Source organism: Amblyraja radiata, chromosome X, assembly GCF_010909765.2.
Source record: "Amblyraja radiata isolate CabotCenter1 chromosome X, sAmbRad1.1.pri, whole genome shotgun sequence".
NCBI classification, from domain to species: Eukaryota; Metazoa; Chordata; class Chondrichthyes; order Rajiformes; family Rajidae; genus Amblyraja; species Amblyraja radiata.
Window position 1 is genome coordinate 9,618,983 of NC_045999.1, and position 24,163 is coordinate 9,643,145.

The window sequence follows — 24,163 nt, forward strand, 5'->3', positions numbered from 1 at the left end:
TGCAATGAGGTAAGAGAAACCGAGTTAGTGTGACAGATCCCTGACCTGAGCTTTCAGCTGGGTCCCTGTCGTGCTTGGGGAGGCTGGGTTACAGAGAGTCCCAGATCCAGGGACTGACTTACACACCCCTCACTCCCCACTGGGAACGGTAAGACATGCCAAGCCCCCAACTACTTCAGGGACAGTTTCTTCCCAGCTGTTATCAGGCAACTGAACCATCCTACCAACAACAAGAAGGCAGTCCTGAGCTACTATCTACCTCATTGGAGACCCTGGGACTATCTTTGATTGGACTTGATCTTGCACTAAACGTTATTGATGTATATTCCCTTTATCATGCATCCTTACACTGTGGATGGCTCGACTGTATTCATGTCTTGTCTTTCCGCTGACTGGTTAGCACGCAACAAAAGCTTTTCACTGTAACTTGGTACACGTGACAATAAAAAAACCACCCAAGGGGGACATTCGCAAGCAGCGAGGAGATTCCCCTGTGTGTTACCAGGCTGGGGAGGGGCCGGATGCCCCACACTGATTAAAATCAGTGTGGGGCATCCGGAACTCAGGCAGGGCCAGCATTCCCACTGCACCACAGACACTGACAATACAGCTCACCCCCTCCATGACACACTGGTCAACCTGAGGAGCACCTTCAGCAACAGACTGGTTCCACCAAGATGCAGCACAGAACGCCACAGGAGATGCTTCTTCCCTGTGGCTATTAAACTGTACAACTCCTCCCCTTCTGTTGCAGAGTAGACTAACTCCCCTCCCCACATTCCCTCCCCAATCTTTGCACTTTCATTTCATGTTTCATGTATCTTGTGTTTTATGACTAATGGTAAACCAATGTCCCTCCTGGGATAAATAAAGTTCGATCGTATCGTATTGAGAGGTAACGGTGGATGCAATGATGGCCGGTTGCCCCGTGACCACTCGTCCAGCACGGCCATCGGTGTAAGTGGGAGCTGGGCCGGAGGGAGTCCACTCTACAAACTGGCGCAAGTAGTGTTGACCCCACCAAGCCTCTCCTGCTCTGATTGGCCGGCTGTTGCCGGGTAGACCCCGCCAGGCCTCTCCTGCTCAGATTGGCCGGCTGTTGCCGGGTAGACCCCGCCAGGCCTCTCTTGCTCAGATTGGCCGGCTGTTGCCGGGTAGACACTCACCTTGCTCCTTCTTGAAGGAGTTCTCGGTCATGAAGATGGGCATCATCAGCTCCCCCACCGGTGGCTGGATGGACATGTAGAACTGCCGGGTCTGTGAGCTGCAAGAACCGGGGGGAACACCGTCAGAGTAGGCCCACCCATCACCTGGAGACACCCACCGTGACCGGGAGAACCGGGGGGGAGATAACCGCCGTGACGGGAACACCAGGGGGAGACACGGTGTCGAGAGAACTGGGTGAGACACCACACCAGGAGTTGACGCCACACGCTGGGAGAACACTCCCGCCGCACCGGGCACGGTCCCCATCGCACTCCCGCCAGTAATCCTCACTCTGCCCCCGTCCCTCCGCCCAGAGCTGTGCAACCCAGCACCCTCTGCCCCACACCCCCCCACCTGCCTGCCCCCCCCTCCCCAAACACCCTCCCACCCCCCCACAACCCCCTATGCCCAGGAGTCCCACTCCACACCCTCTCACCCCCAATCCCCCTACCTGCCCGCCCCCCCGTCCCCAAACCCCCCCCCCCCTATGCCCAGGAGTCCCACTCCACACCCTCTCACCCCCAATTCCCCTACCTGCCGCCCCCCAGTCCCCAAACCCCCCCCCCCCCCATGCCCAGGAGTCCCACTCCACACCCTATCACCCCCACTTCCTCAATCTCCCCACCCACCCGTTCTCTGCCCCACATCTCCCATCCCCCCCCCCCCCACCTTGTAGCACCCGCCCCTCCTCCCACACTGATGCAACACAGGTGCCCACATTTGTCCCAAATCTCTCCAAACTGATCCTATCCATGTACTGGTCCAAATGTCTTTTAAATGTGTAGGAAGGAACTGCAGATGTTGGTTTAAACCAAAGATAGACACAAAAAGATGGAGTAACTCAATGGGTTAGGCAGCATCTCTGTCAGCGTCACCTATCCCTTTACTCCGGAGATGCTGTCTGACCAGCTGAGTTACTCCAACCTTTTGTGTCGATCTTCTGTCTTTTAAATGTTGTTATTTACTTCCCTCAACTAATTCCTCAGGCAGCTCGTTCCACACACCCTCCACCCTCTCAGTGACAACGTTGCTCCTCAGGTTCCTATTAAGTCTTTCTCCTCTCACCTTAAGCTTATGTCCTTTGTTTAAGAAGGAACTGCAGATGCTGGAAAATCGAAGGTAGACAAGAGTGCTGGAGAAACTCAGCGGGTGCAGCAGCATCTATGGAGCGAAGCAAATAGGCAACGTTTCGGCCCGAAATGTTGCCTATTTCCTTCGCTCCATAGATGCTGCTGCACCCGCTGAATTTCTCCAGCACTTTTGTCTACCTTTAAGCTTATGTCCACTGGATTTTGGTTCCTCTACCCTGTCAATTCCCCTCATGATATTATACACCTCTATAAGATCACCCCTCAGCCTCTGTGCTCCATGGAATAATGTCCTAGCCTTCCCAACCTCTCCGTACACCTCAGACCCCCGACTCCAGGCAACATCCTCGTTAATCTCTGTACTCTTTCCAGCTTAACGACATCCTTCCTATAGCAAGGTGATGAATACCGAATATAATACTCCAAATGCGGCCTCACCAGTATCTTGGTTTAAAGAATCATTGGGCAAATTCCAATTCAATGCAGTCTTGAACTTTCTCTGCTCCTTCCATCTATGTTGTTCCAATAGACAATAGGTGCAGGAAACATAGAAACATAGAAAATAGGTGCAGGAGTAGGCCATTCGGCCCTTCGAGCCTGCACCACCATTAGATATGATCATGGCTGATCATCCAACTCAGTATCCAGTACCTGCCTTCTCTCCATACCCCCTGATTCCTTTAGCCACACGGGCCACATCTAACTCCCTCTTAAATATAGCCAATGAACTGGCCTCAACTACCTTCTGTGGCAGAGAATTCCACAGATTTATCACTCTCTGTGTGAAAAATGTTTTTCTCATCTCGGTTCTAAAAGACTTCCCCCTTATCCTTAAACTGTGACCCGAGTAGGCCATTTGGTCCTGAGCTTGAGAGCCAAGACCAGTTTGCTTCCCCCTTTGACTGTTCCTCAGTGGGGTCCCTGCAGAGACAGACGTGGGTCTCACAGACCACCACTGGCATGCAATACACCAAATCCACCGAACCACTGTGAAGATAGACACAAAAAGTTGGAATAATAGACTATAGGTGCAGGAGTAGCCCATTCGGCCCTTCGAGCCAGCAACGCCATTCACTGTGATCATGGCTGATCATCCCCAATCAGTACCCCGTTCCTGCCTTCTCCCCATAATCCCTTGATTCCGCTATCTTTAAGAGCTCTATCTAGACACAAAAAGCTGGGGTAACTCAGCGGGACAGGCAGCATCTCTGGAGAGAAGGAATGGGTGATGTTTCAGGTCAAGACCCTTCTTCAGACTGATGCTGCCTGACTGGCTGAGTTACCCTACTTTTCTGTGCTTATCTTCAGTTTAAACCAGCATCTGCAGTTCCTTCCTATAACAGTCTATGAAGCTACAACATCAATGCCCCGGCATTGTTTAGATTGAGGGGAAGGCGTATAAAGGGGATCCTGAAGGCTATGTTTATTTTACACACACACACATCGAGCGATTGACTATTCCTTGCTGACAGCTCTGTAGGGAGACAGATGTGTGGCCCAGGAACCTCACTGCCACTCACCACAGCTGGAAGTTGGCTGCCTGTGTGGAATCGCAGAAGTCAATGCCCATGGCCTCCGAGGCAACGTCACCGGGCTGCAGGACATCTGTGGACGTGGACAAGAGGGAAAATATCTCCTTAGAATAGACCATCGAAGAAGACGGAGAATTGCATCTTTGCAACACCTCACAACCTCAGCACATTGGTGGTTTATGACCCACGGTGTATTTTAGACATGCAGCCGCAAGGTGCCTGGAAGGCAATGTCCCGTAATCCCAATCAACGTTTCTGGGGAGATGATTTGAAAGGATGAGCGCGGCACGGTGGCTCAGTGGTATAGTTGCTGCCTTACATTGCCAGAGACACAGGTTCGATTCTGACTACGAGTGCTGTCTGTTTGGAGTTTGCACGTTCTCCCTGCTACAAAAAATGCTGCAAACCCTTTCTCTTTTATTGTGCCGTGAACAGTCTCCCCCCTCACTCTCTCTCCCCACCCCACGCCCCACTCACTCTCCCCCCCCCATCCCCCACTCACTCTCCCCCCCCCATCCCCCACTCACTCTCCCACCCGGCCCCTCCGCCACTCACTCTCCCGAGGTGGAGTGTGAGGTGTAGACTGGCTGAGACTCCCACTGATTCCTCCCACATTCCCATCAACCCCCCCCCCTGAATTCTTCCCCTCAACCACACACCAGGGGCCATTCCCAGCGGCCCACCAACTCACTGACCCGGTGCAAGATATCGACTCCCTGATGGTTCTCAGGCGGAGGGGAAGCTGAGCGGCGTTCCCGCTTGCTTACCGATCTCCTTGAATCCCTGCATCCTCATCCCGGAGTGCAGCTTGGGCTCGTTGACGTGGAGGTGGCGGATGTCCATGTCGGAGTTGTTGGTGAACTGCATCTGCACGGAGACCATGGCTTGGTCGGGGCTGAAGGGGCGCCGGTTGAAGTGGTAGCGAACCGACAGCCCCTCGCCCGTCAGGCGATGCAGCAGCTCGTAGGTCTTCACGCGGCCCAGCGACGGACTCGACATCTGCAGCGGGAAACAAGGAACGCCGGGGTAAAGCTCCCACCCCGGTTGGACATGGAATGGAGTCGCTGCAGAAATCGGGCGTGGAGTGCAAGGGCCCGTCGGGAGGTGAACCGGGTTAATGGCGCCTTTAGCTGGGCTGCAGGAGGTTGTCCCCGGAACACAAGATGGCCGACGTGGAGAAGAGAAGCGTCCCTTGTAGCCAGGGTCAGAGGGCAAGGAGCACCGCCACTCCACCTAGGGTACGTCGGGGGAGGAGCAACTCTGCTATCAGCTACCGAAGAACTGTCGATGGTACCCAGGGACCAAAGATGTCCCGGTTGGGTTGCTCCTAGGCCTGGCCAAGCTGGCCATCCACGAGTCAAGGCGCCAGGTGGAAGAGGGCTTTGTCCAAGCCAGATGCTTGCCCCTTTACCGGGGTTAAGTCCACCTGCGCCCAGGTGGGGTTAGAGAGGGACATCGTTGTATCGTAGTTATCTAGTCTATTTGTATCATAGTTGTTTGGAAATTTAATGTCTGAATAATTTTGTAATTTTGTAATGTGGTGGGTGTGTCACCACAGCCTTGTTTTGTATCGTGATAGTAATTAAATAAGTAAGTAAGTTTATTGGCCAAGTATTCACATCCAAGGAATTTGCCTTGGTGCTCCGCCCGCAAGTAACAACAAGACATACAGTGACAGTTACGAATGACTCAGAAAACACGAAACATTAATAATAATAAAACATTAATGATAAAACACCATTGATCAAGCATGTGAACCAACAAAATACCAGATCAAAGGGAGGCTACAGATTTTTGGCTGTTGAGTAGAGCAAATAAATTACTTTTGATTTAAAAAAAGAGAGGAAAGAGAGGGACTATAGATCGCGAGCCGAGCCAGTCGTGGGCGACGGAGCAGATCGGGAGCTGCTCTGTTCGAACCATGTGGGAATCTGGACTTTGATTTTCTTACTGCAAGTACGAATTTCATTGCTCTATCTGGGACATATGACACATTTGACATATGACATAAAACACTATTGACTCTTGAGCGCGATAAAACGGTTCCCCACATGACTGCCCTAGACGCAAAACGATTTTCACTGTGTCACGTTTAATTGTCTATGTGACAGTAAATTGAACCATTGAACCCCGGCTCCCCTCCCCCACTGCCGGGAGCCAGGGGGCAGCCGGGACAAAACGCCCGTGTCACATACCCCCGCATGCTGGGCGGCACAGTGACACAGCTGGCAGCGGCTTGAGAGACACAGCGCAGAAACAGGCCCTTCTGCACTGACCAGCGATCACCCAGTACGCTAGGGACAATTTACAACTTGCAGTAGCCAATTAACCTACAAACCTGTACATTTTCAGAGTGTGGGAGGAAACCGGAGCACCCGGAGAAACCCACGTGGACAGAGGGTGGGGAATCTGTGGGATTCATTGCCACAGAAGGCTGTGGAGGCCAAGTTAGTGGATATTTTTAAGGCATAGATTGACAGGTTTTTGCCTAACCCACCTCCCAACCCCAGAACCTTCAGCTACCCAAACACTCACCTCAGAAGGCAGGTTGGAGTTGGACAAGGTTAGTCCCTGCAGATCCAGGTTGAGACTCTTGGAGAATGTGTTGGGTGATGGAGTGGTTGGAGGGACTGACGGGCCGCTGACTGGCAAAGGCAAAACGTTGCAGAGAGAAAGTTAACAATTAAGCTCATTAAACATCGCTGCTCAAACACTCCCCTGTGAACATCTGCCCACTGACAGACAGAGACACAGAGAGACACAGAGAGAGACAGAGACAGAGAGACACAGAGACAGACACAGAGAGACACAGACAGAGACACAGAGAGAGACAGACAGAAAGACAGAGAGACAGAAAGACAGAGACAGACATCGAGAGACACAGACAGAGACACAGAGAGACACAGAGAGAGACAGACACAGAGACAGAGACAGACACAGAGACAGAGACAGACACGGAGACACATAGACAGACACAGAGACAGACACACAGAAACAGAGACAGACAAACCTGAACATGTTCAATGATAGTGTAGAAACCAGGAGCTGCAGATGCTGGTTTATCATGGAAAGACACAGTGCAGGAATGAATAACTCAGCAGATCAGGTAGCATCTCTGGACAACATGGATAGGTTACGTTCAGACCCGAAGAAGGTTCCCAATCCAAACCCACCCATGTTGTCCAAGGGTGCTGCATGACCTGCCGAGTTACTCCAGCATGTTGTGTCTTTTCATGTGCAGTGACAGGTTTGGGTGCACAGGACATGCCCCTTATCCTGACCTGCACACATCAACGCAGGCAACCGCCAAGGGCATTGGACTTCACCAAGTCTTCATGAGGATTTTCAATCACACCCATCACCATTGCAGTTTTGAAATAATCGGTGATACCAATAGTTTGAGATATTACTCTATCAAAAATCAGTCTAGTTTGTAACATTTCAGAAAATCATAGTCATACAGTACGGTAGCAGGCCCTTCGGCCCAACTTGCCCATGCTGACCAAGATGCCCCACATACACCAGTCCCACCTGCCAGCATTCGGCCCATATCCTTCTAAATGGGGAGAAAGCAGGAACGGGGTACTGATTGGGGTGGATCAGCCATGATCACATCGAAGGGCCGAATGGCCTACTATTTGTCTATTGTCTAAACCATTCCAGTACATGTACATGTCCAACTGTCTTGTAAATGTTCTTATACAATCAATTTTTATTAAAAGATTATTTTGTTTAAGAAATATTGATTGATATATTTATCTGTAGTAAGCTGATGAAGATGAAAATGAATAAAAGATTACATTTTTAATTATAGTCAATGCTATTACTTGTGAGTGACCACATAGAACATGTACAGCACATCAACAACCCTTCGGCCCACAATGTCTGTACGTGTACATGATGCCTAGTTAAAGTCTGCCTGCACATGATGCATATCTCCCATTGCCTCATCATCCATGTACTTATCTAACAGCCTCTTAAGCACCGCCATGACCACCACCCCTGGCAGCACTTTCCACGCACCCACCACTCCCTGTCCAAGAAACTTGCTCTGCTCATCTCCTTTACTTTCCCCTCTCATCTTAAAGCTATACCCTCTCGTCTTTGACATTTACAGCCTGGGAAAAAGATTCTGACTGTCAGCATCTGGGCCTTTATTCCTTCTTCCAAAGTGCATGGCTGTACACTTGACACAGGGTGGCGCAGCAGTAGAGTTGCTGCCTTAAGCGCCTGTCCCACTTTCATGACCTAATTCACGACCTCTGCCGAGTTTGCCCTTGACTCATACTCGCAGCATGGTCGTCACGAGGTCGTAGGTAGGTCGTAGCAGGTCATGATGCTAGTCGTAGGTACTCGTGGCATCAAGTAGGTCACGGCGTTTTTCTAGCCTGATGAAAAATGTCCACGAGTAAAAAAGGTCGTGATTTAGGTCGTGAAAGCGGGACTGGCCCTCTACAGCGCCAGACATCCGGGTTCAATCCTGACTCCCAGCGCTGTCTGTACGGAGTTTGAATGTTCTCCCTGTGACCGTGTGGGTTTTCTCCAGGTGATCCGGTTTCCTCCCACACTCGAAAAATGTACAGGTTTGTAGATTAATTGCTTTGGAAAATTTAAAAAATGTAGATTCTCTCTAGGTTAGCGCTAGGGTACAGGGTGATCGCTGGTCGGCGTGGACTCGGTGGTCCGAAGAGCCAGTTTCCATGCTGTATCTCTAAAGTCTAAAATCTACACTGTATTTCATTTGCCACCTCTTTTCCCATCGTTATAGTGCTTCACATGGTATCTATGACTAAAATTCAAAATCCAGTAAAATAAATGCTTGCCTGAATTAAGGAAGGCAGGAGATTGAAGTATTAAAATGTTATGGGAAGCAAAAATTAAAATCTCCAGAACAAGAGGTCTGTAATTGGTGTTGATAGACACGAATTGCTGGAGTAACTCAGTGGGTCAAGCAGCATCTCTGGAGAAAAGGAATGGGTGATGTTTCAGGCCGTGACCCTGCTTCAGGCTGTAATTGGTGTTGGTGTGCAGGGCTGATTGCTCTGGAGCTGTCCAACGTTTCAGCAGCTGGGTTTCAGCACCAAGGATAGCGAGCTCAGGAAACCAACACAGTCCAGAGAGAGGAAGCAGTACCCCAGGGTGTCCCAGAGTCAGCTTCCACCAGGGAGAGAAGGAGGGTAGGGGGGGATGCACCTCCATGAGAGGTGTGTCCCAGAGAATGTGTGGGAGGACCGTAATGGAGGAGACGGCTGCATTGAGCCTTTGTGGCCGCAGCTGGGACTGTAAAATGGCTCCAAAATGGCACCTCTTGCATATGGACTCGGTGGGCTGTTCTGTACTTGCTGTACTAAGCGGGGAGGGTGGGGGGTGGTGGTGGTGGGGGGGGGGGGGGTGCTAATGTATGGCCATAGACTTGCTAAGCTGCATGCAAAGGGAAAAAAAAAGTTTTTCACTGTATCTTGATACAGGTGATAAAGAAACCATTGAGCCGTCGAGGAGCATTCCGGGAAACGGGAGGTGTGTATCCCAGGGATTGAGAGAGAATCAAATCCGGGGAAACAGTGGGAAGTGACCCTGGGGAAGAGCAGAAAGTGTCCTTGAGTGGGAAAAAAAGTGGGAACCTTTGACAGGGAATGAATAGGAAGTGATCCTGGGAAAGGAGTGAGCCAACTGGTGTCATGAGGTTTAGTTTAGAGATACAGCACGGAAACAGTCATTCGGCCCACCGGGACCGCACCTACCAGCGATCGATCCCCGCACACTAACGCTATCCTACACACACTGGGGACAATTGACAATTTTACCAAACCAATTAACCTACAAACCTGTACGTCTTTGGAGTGTGGGAGGAAACCGGAGCACCCGGAGGAAACCCACGCAGGTCACGGGGAGAACGTACAAACTCTGTACAGACAGCACCCGCAGTCAAGACCCGTAGTCGCGCTCCTCTGGCGCTGCGAGGCTGCAACTCTACCGCTGCGCCTCCCTAGGGAAGGACGGGAAATGGTCCTGGGAAAAGGGTAGGAGGTTTTCACGGGGAAAGAGTGGGCAGAAAAGCAGGATGGGATCGCAGCAAAAGCGGGGAGTGATCCTGGGGCCCTGTGGTGATGACCGATCGACGGGATGAGTTAGTGTCCCGTCATCTCCAGGAAGTTCCAAAAGCCAGCACCATTTCCTGGGAAGATGCAAAGCCGGGGCCACCACACCACTTCATAGAAGGAATTTCAAGTAGAAATTGCAGAGAGTTGTGGACACTGCTCAGTCCTTTATGCAAACTAGCCTCCCCCTCCCCCCCCCCACCCAAACCTACACATCACAGTGCCTGGGTAAAGCATCAGCATAATCAATGGAAGACACAGAGTGCTAGAGTAAGCTAGACAAAAGTGCTGGAGAAACTCAGCGGGTGCAGCAGCATCTATGGAGCGAAGGAAATACGCAACGTTTCGGGACGAAACGTTGCCTATTTCCTTCGCTCCATAGATGCTGCTGTAACCGCTGAGTTTCTCCAGCACTTTTGTCTACCTTCGATTTTCCAGCATCTGCAGTTCCTTCTTAAACACAGAGTGCTAGAGTAACTCAGCTTCTCAGGCAGCATCTCCGTAGAACATGGATAGGCGACGTTTCGGGTCGGGACCCTTCGTTCAACATAATTAAGGACCGTTTTTACCCCAGTTACTCCCCTCTCCCGATATAAAAGCTTGAACGCACCTATCACCTGATTCAGGAACAGCTTCTTCCCCCGTTGTTCAGACCACTGGTGACAGTTTTGTTGTCTGCACTGACCATTTACAATAATCTTACATTATTACAATCTTACAATAATTCCCATTTAAAAAAAAAAATTCCTTCACATTTAATGACATTTCTCAGCTATTATCCAAGCTCTTAAAAGCCAAAGACTCACAGTCATCGAGGTCAAGGAGGGAGATTTCCTTCTTTTTAGCTTTGAGCGATCCAGAGGGTAACTTGGCCACGGACTAGAAGGAAAGAAACAGGCTTGTCACATCCTGAAGGAACTTCTCCAGTTTCCATAACGCCCCCCCCCCCCCCCCTCCTGCCCGGCTCCTTATCCTGGCTCAAACATCGCTTTTGGGCTGATATAGAGAGATGCAGAACGGAAACAGATAGGGTTATTAACGGGCAACACGGACATGGTGGGCCGAAGGGCCTGTTTTGGTGCTGCCCGACTCTGTGTGTTTCCATGGTATTCCTGGGATCTCAGTGGTTCCCCTTGCAATGTTACGATGAATAGGAGGAAGTTCACCTCAAGGAGACTCTCATGTTGGCCTGACCCAAAAAATGTCCGGCCCTTCCCAAAATCAGTAATGGAAATTCTAAACCACAGGTAGAGCTGCTGCCTCAGAGCGCCAGAGACCCCGGTTCGCTCCTCATAATAATAATAATAATAAATTTTATTTAATGGGCGCCTTTCTTGGCTGCTGTCTGTGTGAAGTTTGCAGGTTCTTCCTGTGACTGTGTAAGTGGTCTAATTTCCTCCGACATCCCAAAGACGTGCAGATTTGGAAGTTAATTGGCTTCTGTAAATTGCCCCTTGTGTGTAGGGAATGGATGAGAAAGTGCGATAACATCGGGTGATCGATGGTTAGTGGGGACTCGACGGACCGAAGAGCCTGTTTCCATGCTGTATATCTCAATGAATCAAATCCTTGGCTCCGTGTATGAAGGAACTACAGATGCTGGTTTAATCTAAAGACAGACACAAAAATCTGGAGTAATTCAGCGGGACAGGCAGCATCTCTGGAGAGAAGGAATGGGCGACGTTTCTGGTCAAGAGACCCTTCTTAATCCCTAACTTTAATGGATTCAAGTTAGTGGCTGGACCTGGTGGGATTTGAACCCACAACCTCCAATATTAAAATCTTACACTGTATCACAGTACACATGACAATATTAAACTTAATCCCACAATCCCATTAGTCCTGTGCTGTAACTAAAAAGGGCTCCCCTCTGATAATCTGAGCAACAGCTCGCCATTCCTCACCTTCCTCTTGTGCTTTTTCCCAAGGTCCGAGTCCGAGTTCTCCTCCGACTCGGAGGAGCTGTTTTCCGATGAACTCTCCTCGGAGGAGGAAGGTGACGAAGAGCTCGACTCCTCCTCGTTCCGCTTCTTCTCCTTGTCTCCGCCTTCACTCTGCCCGCTGGCAAAAACACAACAGGGAGGTTACCGCTCCTGTAGAAACATGGAACTACAAATGCTGGTTTATACAGCTAGATGCAGGAAGATTATTCCCGATGTTGGGGAAGTCCAGAACTAGGGGGTCACAGTTTAAGGATAAGAGGGAAGTCTTTTAGGACCGAGATGAGAAAAACATTTTTTACACAGAGAGTGGTGAATCTGTGGAATTCTCTGCCACAGAAGGTAGTTGAGGCCAGTTCATTGGCTATATTTAAGAGGGAGTTAGATGTGGCCCTTGTGGCTAAAGGGATCAGGGGGTATGGAGAGAAGGCAGGTACAGGATACTGAGTTGGATGATCAGCCATGATCATATCGAATGGCGGTGCAGGCTCGAAGGGCCGAATGGCCTACTCCTGCACCTATTTTCTATGCTTCTATACCAAAGATTGACACAAAGTGCTGGAGTAACTCAGCGGGTCAGGCAGGAACTCTGGGGAAAAGGGATGGGTGACATTTCTTCATCAGTCTGAAGGAGGGCCCTGACCTGAATCATCATCTAATCCCCAGAGATGCTGCCTGACCCACTGAGTTACTCCATCACTATGTGTCTATCTAAATCAGCATCTGCAGTTCCTTATTTCTCCAGTTTGACTGCTCGACTGGAATTATTTTTGGTGAAGGGAATGGGAAGGAACTGGATTAGGAAGATCGTGAAGGAAAGGAAATATAGCCTTGAAATTGCATCCTTCCCTTCCACCTTGCTGTAGATGGTAGTTCCCTTTTGTCCGGTGAGCCCTCACAATCTTTCAAAGATTATTAATATCACTAAACTTCTAAAACTTGCTGTATAGCATGGTGGAGGTGTGTGTGTGTGTGGGGGGGGGGGGGGGGGGGGGGGTGGGAGGGTGCTCCAGAAATTCATATTTCTCTGTTATTTGGGACCTCCATCCCTTGGTTACAGGAAGGCTGCTGCCTGTGGGAGTGGACCCCACGATGCACATCCCCGCCTACCTGTCCTCGCTCTCATCTCCGTGCTTGCTCTTCTCCTTCTGCCCTTTCTTCTTCTTCTTCTTCTTCTGCCTCTCCGACTTGCCCTCCTCCTCTTCGCTCTCTTCCTCCTCGCTCTCCGAGGCGCTCTCGCTTTCCATTCCGCCCGCGCTCTCCTCCGACTCGCTGGTGGTGGGGGACTCTGTGGATTAATGGATACACTCAGCAGACTCTGGACTCTGCCCTGGACTCTACACCGCGTCTCGGGGAGGACACCGCACCCGCCAGGGTCGATGTTGGCTATTCTCCCAGGACAACCTCCAGCGTCAGGGCACACATAGGGAATTCAGGGGTGGGGGTGGGGGTGGGAGAGAAGTCCCAGGTCACGTCTCTGCCCCCCCCCCCCCCCCGATATTCCTTTGAATTCCCTCTTTCAAAAATCAGAAATAAAAAGTATACACAGAACAAAGAACTTTGCAAAAACTTGTAATAAGTTGTCCGTACATTCAAGTGTCATACTCAGTAGTGATAGCAACAGTCTTTACACCCTTGCCACTCATGTAGCCCTCTGGGGTGATATCCTTTCCCTGGTTTGAGGGTTGTTTCCAGCGGACTCTGCCCTTCGATATCCAACTGCGGAAGGGCCCTTGTCTGTGGCCCTCCTCCCAGAGCCTTGCCGTTGGATGCACCGAGCTTCATTGCGTCCCTCAGCACAGTCTGCAGCGGGCCAGTCGGCAACATTCCCCGACGGACATCTCGCTCTGCTGGGAGTTTCGGGCAGATCAAAGAGCGTCTTTCACCGAAACGATGATCTTCCAGCAGCACTCGATGTCTGTGAATGGGACATCTCTGACGTTAAGATAGACACAAAATGCTGGAATTAGTCAGCATCTCGGAAGAAAACGGCTAGGTGACGTTTCAGGTCAGGACCCTTCTTCAGACTGATGAAAGGTCCCGACCTGAAATGTCACCAATCCTTTTTCTGCAGAGATACTGCCTGACCCGTTCACCTATTCCAGCATTTTGTGTCTATCATCGGTATAAACCAGCATCTGCATTCATTTTTATTAGCTGCAACGTTAAGATGGTGGCTGCTAGTTCTTGTTGGCCAGTGGATGTAATGTGCGGAGAAAGACTGTACAGGAACTCACGGCAGGGAGCATAAGGAGGGGGGAGGGGAGAGAGTCCATCACAAGGTTCATTCAACACTCACCACTGTCCGCTGACTCAGTGGGCTCGGACTCTCCCTCCGACTCGGAGTAGAATGGTTTCTCCACTTTCTCCTTCCTCTTCTCTCTGCTGCTGGGCTTGGTCCATTCTGGGACCTGGGGGTGGTGGGCGGGGAGAAAAGAAAGAATCACTCCAGTGCTGGGCCCAGAAAAGGGAAACTCTCAACCACATTCCGGGTTCGGAGTCCGGACAAACGTGACCGCGGATTGTTGAACGTTGTGAGCCGTTGCGGGCAGAGCGGAGACGTGCTCGGACAGACTGAGCTGAGAACTGCTACATCTCTCGTTCCACCGGCTTCACAAACAGATACACTGCTGAAACACACCATGAGCTGGACAAAGGTCCCAGACCACACACTTGTCATCATATAAAGATTTGCTAGAATTTCTCAGTTCAGACAGTATTTAGTTCAGAGCTTCGCCAGCTAGCTTGGCGCGCGACTAAATTGGGAAACAAGGAACTGCAGATGTTGGTTAACAAATAAAAGACACAGAGCTGAAGTAACCCAGCAGTTCATGGATAGATGACGTTTTGGATCTGAAGAAGGATCTCAACCCAAAACGGCAGCTGTCCATATTTAGTTTAGAGATACAGTGTGGAAAATGAACCTGCCGCCCATTGACTCCATGGCAACCAGCGATCACCATTACACTAGTGTTAATGAAGGAACTGCAGATGCTGGAAAATCGAAGGTAGACAAAAGTGCTGGAGAAACTCAGCGGGTGCAGCAGCATCTAAGGAGCGAAGGAAATAGGCAACGTTTTGGGCCGAACCTACAAACCTAGATGCCTTTGGAGTGTGAGAAAAGTCACTGATGAAGCTCCCAAACCCAAAATGTTGACCCTGTTTCTCTCTCCACAGACGCTATGTGTGTTTCCATTATTTTCTGTTTGTTTCAGGTTTCCGGCATCTGCAGGTTTTTATTTTTAACTTTGGCCCGAGATCCCAGACAGGCGGTTTGACGGGCTCCCCCAGGATGTAGAAACACACAGCACTGCAAACCCAGCACACTCGCACCTCTTTCCAGTCTCCCAGCAATCCGATTCGCACGTCCGTCTCCGAGGACACGTCGTTCTGTGGGCGGTATCGCACAGGAGATTCAGACGGCTGCTGTACCGAGCCACAGGGTCATCAAACGGCAGAGCAACAACACTGGGGCCACTGACAACTCCCCGGGCTGCCGCTCCTGTACCTCTGTTGAAGCAGCGGGTAGTTCTGCTACAACGCTTCGTTTTTTTTTCAGTTTTAGAGATGCAGCGCGGAAACAGGCCCTACGGCCCACCAAGTCCGCAGCGACCAGCGACCCCCACACATTAACACTATCCTATGCACACTAGGGATAATTTACACATACACCAAGCCAATTGACCTGCACGTCGTTGGAATGTGGGAGGAAACCGAAGATCTCGGCGAAAACCCACGTGGTCACAGGGAGAACGTGCAAACTCCCAAAGACAGCATCCGTGGTCGGGATCGAACCCGGGATCGCCAGCTTGTTCCCGGTCCGCGGTGGGGACCGAAGGTCGGAAGGGTCGTGTGGGTGCCGGAGATCAGTTGAGGACGCGCCGCTTAGAGAACAGAGAGGGACCCCGCATGGGGGGGGGGGGGGGGGCAAGATCAAAGAGGGACCATTGGGAATACATTAAACACTTTGAAACTTTGTCGACACCCTATATGTGGCAACTCTTTGCATACGCAAAACAATGAATTTCACTGTGACATGTCACATGTGATAATAAAGTATCATTCATTCACAACACAAATTGGATACAATGCGATTGATGAATTAGACTTGCATTATGCGGGCTGAATTGGTTATAACGGGAGTTTAGTACAGGATTAAAGAACTACTTAAAAGTTACTTTGGAAACTGACAAGAGAAAAAAAGCTGTCATGGGCACAAAAAACATCTAGGCACAAAAATACTGTTTCCGTGTAACATCCCTGCAGTATCAGACGCCATGTCTATCGCGAACACATCTGCTACTTCAACCGTGGGTGGCCAAATTAACAAGCGATCACTCCTATATACACTTGTGCAATGATAACTCTATTAAACAATGTAACATAAACCATTAGTCTACTTAGCTTGCACTACAGAATAAACTTATTATAGACAATAGACAATAGGTGCAGGAGTAGGCCATTCGGCCCTTCGAGCCAGCACCGCCATTCAATGTGATCATGGCTGATTATCCCCCAATCAGTACCCCGTTCCTGCCTTCTCCCCATATCCCCTGACTCCGCTACTTTTAAGAGCCCTATCTAGCTCTCTCTTGAAAGCATCCAGAGAACCTGCCTCCACCGCCCTCTGAGGCAGAGAATTCCACAGACTCACCACTCTCTGTGAGAAAAAGTGTTTCCTCGTGTCCGTTCTAAATGGCTTACTCCTTATTCTTAAACAGTGGCCCCTGGTTCTGGACTCCTCCAACATCGGGAACATGTTTCCTGCCTCTAGCGTGTCCAAACCCTTAACAATCTTATATGTTTCAATGAGATACCCTCTCATCCTTCTAAACTCCAGAGTGTACAAGCCCAGCTGCTCCATTCTCTCAGCATATGACAGCCCCGCCATCCCGGGAATTAACTTTGTAAACCTACGCTGCACTCCCTCAATAGCAAGAATGTCCTTCCTCAAATTAGGGCTCAAATAAACTGCTATTGAAAAGACATATATTTTTTATTAACTCCAGCAGAAAAATCAAGGGATATGGGGAGAAAGCAGGAACGGGGTACTGATTTTGGATGATCAGTCATGATCATCTTGAATGGCGGTGCTGGCACGAAGGGCCGAATGGCCTACTCCTGCACCTATTTTCCATGTTTCCATGATTCTAGGATTGGATTACGGAAGTGGGTTTGGGTTGGAGCACAAGGTCTACACACTTACCTCAACGTTGCGGACGGATGGATCAGGGGCTGCTTCAGGCCAGTCCGGGAGCTCCTGGTATCCACTGGCCTTGCTGTTGAGCAGGTGGGACAGTGAGCCCAGCTGGAAGTGGTCTCGATCTGCGAGGAAGGCAAGTTCCAAACGTTAATCCACCGTGTGAGAATCACGGAAGGGTCTCGACCCGAAACGTCACCCATTCCTTCTCTCCAGAGATGATGCCTGTCCCGCTGAGTTACTCCAGCATGGCGTGTTAGAATCGCCATTGACCCTACGACTCCAGTGACCCTGGTCCAATCCCAACTGTGGCGGCTGTCTGTGTGGGGTTTGCACGCTGTAACTTTGTGGATTTCCAGCTCCAACTTCCTCCCAAAGATGTACAGGTCATTAGTTTAATTAACCGCATTATGGCAACTCTAGTGACGAGAGGGAAATCAGACGGGATTGATGAGTATGTCAGTGAGAAAAGCTTGAGGAAGCAAGGAACCGCAGATGCTGGTTAATACACAAGACACAAAGTGCAAGTGTAACTCAGCAGGTGGACAAAAATGCCGGAGAAACTCAGCGGGTGAGGCAGCATCTATGGAGCGAAGGAAATAGGCGACGTTTCGGGTCGAGACCCTTCTCTGACCTGACCTGCAACTCAGCTGGTTAGGTAGCATCTCTGGAGAACATCGTGACCCTACTTCAGACTGTAGAAGTCAGAAGAATGAGCCTTCTTCAGACCCGGTCTGAAAAAGGGTCTCGACCCAAAATGTCACCTATCCATGTCCTCCAGAGATGCTGCCTCTGCTGAGTTACTCCAGCACCTGTGTCCTATTGTGTATGACCCAGCATCTGCAGTTCCTTGTTTCCTCAAGATTATCATTGTACCGATCCCTCACTGTACGTGTACACATGATAATAAACGCGACATGAACTGAAGCCACTTACTCCGCTCACTAACGTTCACGAGCATCTCCGTCGCTCCCCTGCCCCCGCACCCTCCCCCAGTGAGGTGGCCATGTGGCGGCAATCGTTGGCTCCTACCTTTGAAGGAAGACTCGAGCACGGGGGGCGGTTTCTGGGCGAGGAACAACTTCTTGGCGTACTTGTTCAGAACGCCACTCTTCTCCGTGGGGACGATGAGCTGGCGGATGAAGCGGGCGCGGTCGCGGATGTCGTAGTTCTGGTCGTACTTGGCCAGGTTCAGGACGTACTGGGTCAGCAGCTTGGTCTGGGGTTCAGAGCAGAAATACACGTCACCCGGGGCGGGGCACGGTGGCGCGGCGGGTAGAGCTGCTGCCTCACAGCCCCTAGAGACCCGGATCTGTTCCTCAACCTTGGGTGCTCTCTGTGTGGAGTTTGTATGTTCTCCCAGAATGCTGGAGTATCTAAGCGGGACAGCCAGCATCTCTATTCCTTCTCTCCAGAGATGCTGCCTGTCCCGCTGAGATTCTCCAGCATGTCGTGTCTACCTTCGATTTAAACCAGCATCTGCAGTTCTTTCCTACACATTGTATGTTCTCCCTGTGACCACGTGGGTTTATCCGGGTGCTTGGGCTTCCACCCACATTCCCAACCTGTGAGTTTGTAGGTTAATTGGCTTCTGTAACTTGCGCCAAGTGTGTTGGATAACATCGAACTAGTGTAAATGGGTGATCGATGGTCAGCGTTGACTCGGTGGGGCGAAGGGTCTGTTTCCACGCTGCATCAATAAACTCGAAAAGGATGAGGTTTCAACTTATGGGGAAAAAACCCCGAGAGTAAAGCCACGGAGTAATCTACAGTCAGACACCCCACAGGAAAAATAAAACCAGGGTGTGTTGGAGCTACCTAATGCTGCCGGGCGTTAAATATAGGGTGTGCATGACATACAGTCTAAACAGCTTACAATGGGGTAGCACATTGGCACAGCTGGTCGAGCCGCTGGCTCATAGTGTGAGACACGGGTGCACGCTTAACCTTGGGTGCTGTCTGTGTGGAGTTTGGACATTTGCCCTGTGACCGCATAGGTTTTCTCCGGGTGCTCTGGTTTTCACCCACATCCCAAATACACAAAGGTTGATGGGTCGATGAGTCTGAAGATAGGTCTTGATCCGAAACCTCGCCCATTCCTTCTCTCCAGAGATGCTGCCTGACCTGCTGAGTTACTCCAGCATTTTGTGTCTACCTTCGATTTAAACCAGCGTCTGCAGTTCTTTCCTACACAAAGTCGATGGGTTAATTGGTCTCTGTAAACTGCCCCTAGGCCGAGGGAGTGGAGGAGAAAGTGGGATAACATAGAACTAGTGTGAAGGGGTGAATGATGGTCAGCATGGACTCGGTGGACTGAAGGGCCTGTTTCCATGCTGTGTCTGTGGAGCAAAACTATTCACGGTTTGATGCTGGCTTTTTGGGGTAGGTGTAACCTGATTTATAAAGTTATTTTGCACTGTAGCTCATAGCAACATTCACACTTGTCACACTACCCCTAGCGTCCTCCACTTCATCAAACTTCACTCTGCAACCGTTTTCCAAGAACAAATCACTTTTGTAAATCAGCTGCATTTCCTGCATCTGCAGTTTTAGAAACATCGACAATCGGTGCAGGAGTAGGCCATTCGGCCCTTAGAGCCGGCACCGCCATTCAATACGATCACGGCTGATCACCCAGAATCAGTACCCCTTTCCTGCTTTCTCCCCGTATCCCTTGATTCCGTTAGCCTGAAGAGCTAAATCCAACTCTCCCTTGAATAATTATTTGCCTTATCTTTATCTTTAATGTTTCTCTGCTATGTTTACTATCCTTCATGCATTGGCAAGACGTGCCCTTGAACCCAGAGGCGGGTACAATTACAATGTTTAAAAGCTATTTGGACAGGGATCTGAATGGCAAAGATTTAAAGGGATCGTGGCCAAAGGCAGGCAAATGGGATTAGCATAGATAGGCACCTTGGCCAGCATTAACAAGTTGGGCCGAAGGGCCTGTTTCTATGCTGCATAATCGGTGAATCTCTATAAACCATGCATTCTGAATGCCCAGGTAGACAAAAGTGCTGGAGAAACTCAGCGGGTGAGGCAGCATCTATGGAGCGAAGGAAATTGGCAACGTTTCGGCTCGAAACGTTGCCAATTTCCTTCGCTCCATAGATGCTGCCTCACCCGCTGAGTTTCTCCAGCACTTTTGTCTACCTTTGATTTTTCAGCATCTGCAGTTGCTTCTTAAACATTCTACATGCCTACTAGCCAAACACTAGTCACATTCTGTTAGAAACAGCAATGGGGCTGTCACATTGGCTCAATAGAGACATAGAAACATAGAAATTAGGTGCAGGAGTAGGCCATTCGGCCCTTCGAGCCTGCACCGCCATTCAATATGATCATGGCTGATCATCCAACTCAGTATCCCTGATCATCCAACTCAGTATCCCAGACTCTCTAGTCCACATGGAGGTGGACTGGTTTATCATCAAACCCTTGAGGAAGATCGATAACATGGATCTCCTTAGTGATTCTTAAGACCCTTAATATAGGAAATACATTTTCCAAAATATTTGTTCCCGATTGGCGTGGAGTGACCCTATTCCAGGAGCTGTCCCAAGAGGTTTGGGTGGGCAACAATGGAAGGAGGTGATGGAAAGGGACTGAGTGTTCAGCCCTGGATCTTTGATCATTGTGGTGTGCCACTAGATGTTGGACCAGCTGGTCTCCTGCCCAGTGCTTCTCTACGGTCAATGGGAAACTACGTTTTATCCCAATTAAGTTTAGTTTAGTTTACTGTCACGTGTACCAAGATAGTGACATTTTTTGTTGTTGTTGGAAAAACGATACATGATTACTATCAAGCGGCCCAAAGTGTACAGATACAGGTTAGAGGGAATAACGCTCAGTGCAAGATACGGTCCTGAAAAGTCAGATTGACGTTCGTCGGAGCGTCTCCAATGAGGTGGATTGAAGGTCAGAATCGCTCTCTAGTTGGTGATAAGATGGTTCAGTTGTCTGATTTGTACTTATTCCCTCTCGATTAAATCCTTTTATTTTTGAGACTGATGCTTGGAGTTTGAACTTCCTAGGATGAACTCCTGGCTATTGGGACTTGGCATTCTCAGAGGGCATCTTGCTGTAAGATGGACCAGCGCTACGGCGGGTTAACTGAGGGTGGTACTCCCCATGCCTGCCCTCCCGCCCGCCCGCTCGCTCTGGGTGCCCAACCTGTCTGGAGTTGGTGAGGTAGAGCTTGGCGGCCAGGTTGATGATCTGCAACTTCACGATGTCCACCTCACTGGTGAAGGACTTGGCCATTTTCCGCAGGACATCAGGAGCAATCTTGGGCACGTGCTCGCAGTACTCTCCGATCAGCCAGAGGATGCTGGCCCTCGCCATTGGAACCTGCCCAGAGGAAGGGGAGCGGAGGGTGGGAGAGAACATCCATCAGGAGAGAGGTTGGTCAAGGAATGCAAGAGTCCCCAAATACACTCGCTTGACGATGGCGACGTCAACGAGCAAAGGACGTTTTAGTGTTTATTTATTCATGTGGTATAATTAATATAATGGTATATGGACACACTGATCTGTTCTGTAGTCATGCCTACTATGTTCTGTTGTGCTGAAACAAAGCAAGAATTTCATTGTCCTATCAGGGACACATGACAATAAACTCTCTTGAATCTTGAATCTTAGTGGTGGGCCCATTTCTACCCAGGAGAGAGAACCGTCTCCCCCCCCCCCTCCCCATAGAGGGGGAGGGAGGTCAGTGGGTGAGCAAGGTGGTGGTCAGGAATGGGCTAAGATCAGAGCCTGGACCACGAGGATGGAGCTGGGAACAGGCGTCTGTCCCCGCGGAGTGGGATGGAGGTGGAGGGGTGGGGGGTTGCACAGTTCAGTACGTTGCTTCCTCCGCAGGAGCCCAAGTGCCGCGTCAGTGAAACCTGGTGATGCTTGAAACTACCGACAATGGGACCTTGTGCAGTTTCCAAGTTGTCCATAGGCGGGCAGGTCGGGAGGTTCATTGGCTGCTGGAATTTGCCCCCGGGTGTGGGGGAGCGGGATAATCTGGGGGGGGGGGGGGGGAGGGGGGGGAAGATTATGTAAATGTTGGGAGAATAAAGTGGAATTAGTGCAGGTCTGGTGTCGATGGGTGGTTGGAGTTTGGCACAGATTCAGTCGGCTGATGGACCTTATTCCACAGATAGATACAAAGTGCTGGAGGAACTCAGCAGGTTGGGCAACATGGATAGGTAATGGCTTGGGTTGGGACCCTTCTTCAGTCTGAAAACGGGCCCAGACTCAAGACGTCAACTATCCATGTTCTCCAGAGATGCTGCCTGACCCGCTGAGTTCCTCCAGCACCTTGAGTCTTTTTCTAATCTAAACTGTTCACTGTCGTAACGTGGTCTTCGGCAGTAGCAAGGCAATGAAGAAGGATCCCGACCCAAGACGTCAACTATCCATGTTCTCCAGAGATGCTGCCTGACCCGCACTTTGTGTCTATCTTTGGCATAAACCAGCATCTGAAGTTTATTTTTAGTACATTTGGCCTTATTCCACGCAGGATGCTCTAGATGGTGAAAGAAGTGGGAATGGGCCCTGGAGTGGGTCCATGTGGATGTGGAATCACTTCATGCACTCGGGAGGAGATGCTAGCAGAGGAAACCTAGTCGGAATGGAGAGGACTCAGGTGGTTATGGTGGGACGGGAGGGTTTGGTTCTGGCGGTGGTGGTGGGGGGGGGGCTCGCGGACGCGGATGGTGCTTGCACTCACCATGATGTTGTCGATGAGCTTGGCCATGTGCCTGATGATGTCGCTGTGCTGGGCCGGCTGCATCTGCAGCAGTTTCTTAATGACCACGACCGACTCGGCCACCACCAGCTCTGCAAGGGAACGGCAGCGTCATGACCAGGCTCTCGGCTGCCACCGGCGACAAGGACACGGTGAACAATGCAGGGCCCGACGGTGAGAAGGGGCAACGCTCCCCACCGTCTACATTAACCCAGGTGGCACAGCTGGCAGAGCCACTGTCTCAGCATCAGAGACCAGGGTTCGATCCCGACCTCAGACACTGTCTGTGTGGAGTTTGCATGTTCTCCCTGCATAACCAGCAACTTCTGCATGTTAGGAAAAGAGCGGCACAGCTGGTAGAGCCGCTGCCTCACAGGGCCAGAGACCAGGGTTCCATCCAGACCTCGGGTGCTGTTTGTGTAGAGTTTGCATGTTCTCCCTGTGACCGCATGTTCTGTTTAGCTCCCTCATCCCAAAGACGTGCGGGTTTGTAGGTCAATTATCCCGAGTGTGTCGGGAGTGGATGCAAAAGTGGGATAACATAGAACTCTGGGCGATGGATGGGTGGCATGGACAAGCTGGGCTGAAGGGCCTGTTTCCACGTTGTATCTTTCAACCAACCAACCAAACGGGGGCTTTGACTTTGACTCTGACATCGGGGGGGGGGGAGTGCAGTGGAGAGATAAGTTTTTTGGCCTTCCATCACAGCAATGTGATGGATGTTTATGTAAATTATGTTGTGTCTTGGGTCTATTTGTTTGTAATGTATGGCTGCAGAAACGGCATTTCGTTTGGACCTCAAGGGGTCCAAATGACAATAAATTGAATTGAATTGAATTGAATTGAATAAGAGGGATTACAGATTTTGGGCAACGTTTGTCGAGTTCAGCAACAAGGCTTTGGAATTGCAAAGAGTTGGTGAGATCTTCTCTCAAGCAGAATAAAGCTGCCAGAAGCTCTCACTCGCATTCAACTTTGCCACAAGGAATTATATAGATTCATAGAAAGTAATACAACATGGAAACAGGCCCTTCGGCCCAACTTGCCCACACAGACCAACATGTCCCATCTACACTAGTCCCATCTGCCTGCATTGGCCCATATCCCTCTAAACCTGTCAAGTCCATGTAGCTGTCTAAATGATATGTTGAGGTAAAGGGGCTGTCCCACTTGGGCGACCTAATTGGCGAGTTTAGGTGAGTTTGAAAAAATGACATGTTGAAGACCTCCTTCGACTATGTTGAAGACCAGCTACGACTAACTTCGGGAAAATTGGACACTGTATAGTGGAGTGAAGATGACCTCCTTCGATCTCCTTCGACCTCCCTTCGACTATGATAAAGACTATCTACGACC

The 24,163-nt window shown here is 50.3% G+C and overlaps 1 protein-coding gene across 5 annotated transcripts in view; it reads right to left on the reverse strand.

The window, feature by feature from the left end:
- ap3b2 (adaptor related protein complex 3 subunit beta 2) overlaps positions 1-24,163 on the reverse strand; it is an 87,548-nt gene that overhangs the window by 10,975 nt on the left and 52,410 nt on the right. For 3 of the 5 annotated variants that reach the window (XM_033015068.1, XM_033015071.1, XM_033015069.1), the window contains 13 exons: positions 22,790-22,899; positions 21,241-21,417; positions 18,097-18,283; positions 17,071-17,189; positions 15,198-15,254; positions 14,164-14,275; positions 12,975-13,152; positions 11,829-11,985; positions 10,731-10,803; positions 6,362-6,471; positions 4,594-4,825; positions 3,815-3,899; positions 1,167-1,264 (listed from right to left, as the gene is read on the reverse strand). In XM_033015068.1, the coding sequence (XP_032870959.1) occupies positions 1,167-1,264; positions 3,815-3,899; positions 4,594-4,825; positions 6,362-6,471; positions 10,731-10,803; positions 11,829-11,985; positions 12,975-13,152; positions 14,164-14,275; positions 15,198-15,254; positions 17,071-17,189; positions 18,097-18,283; positions 21,241-21,417; positions 22,790-22,899 (1,695 nt within the window). The remainder of the gene's footprint in view (positions 1-1,166; positions 1,265-3,814; positions 3,900-4,593; positions 4,826-6,361; positions 6,472-10,730; positions 10,804-11,828; positions 11,986-12,974; positions 13,153-14,163; positions 14,276-15,197; positions 15,255-17,070; positions 17,190-18,096; positions 18,284-21,240; positions 21,418-22,789; positions 22,900-24,163) is intronic. The other 2 variants (XM_033015073.1, XM_033015070.1) reach the window with 1 other exon arrangement.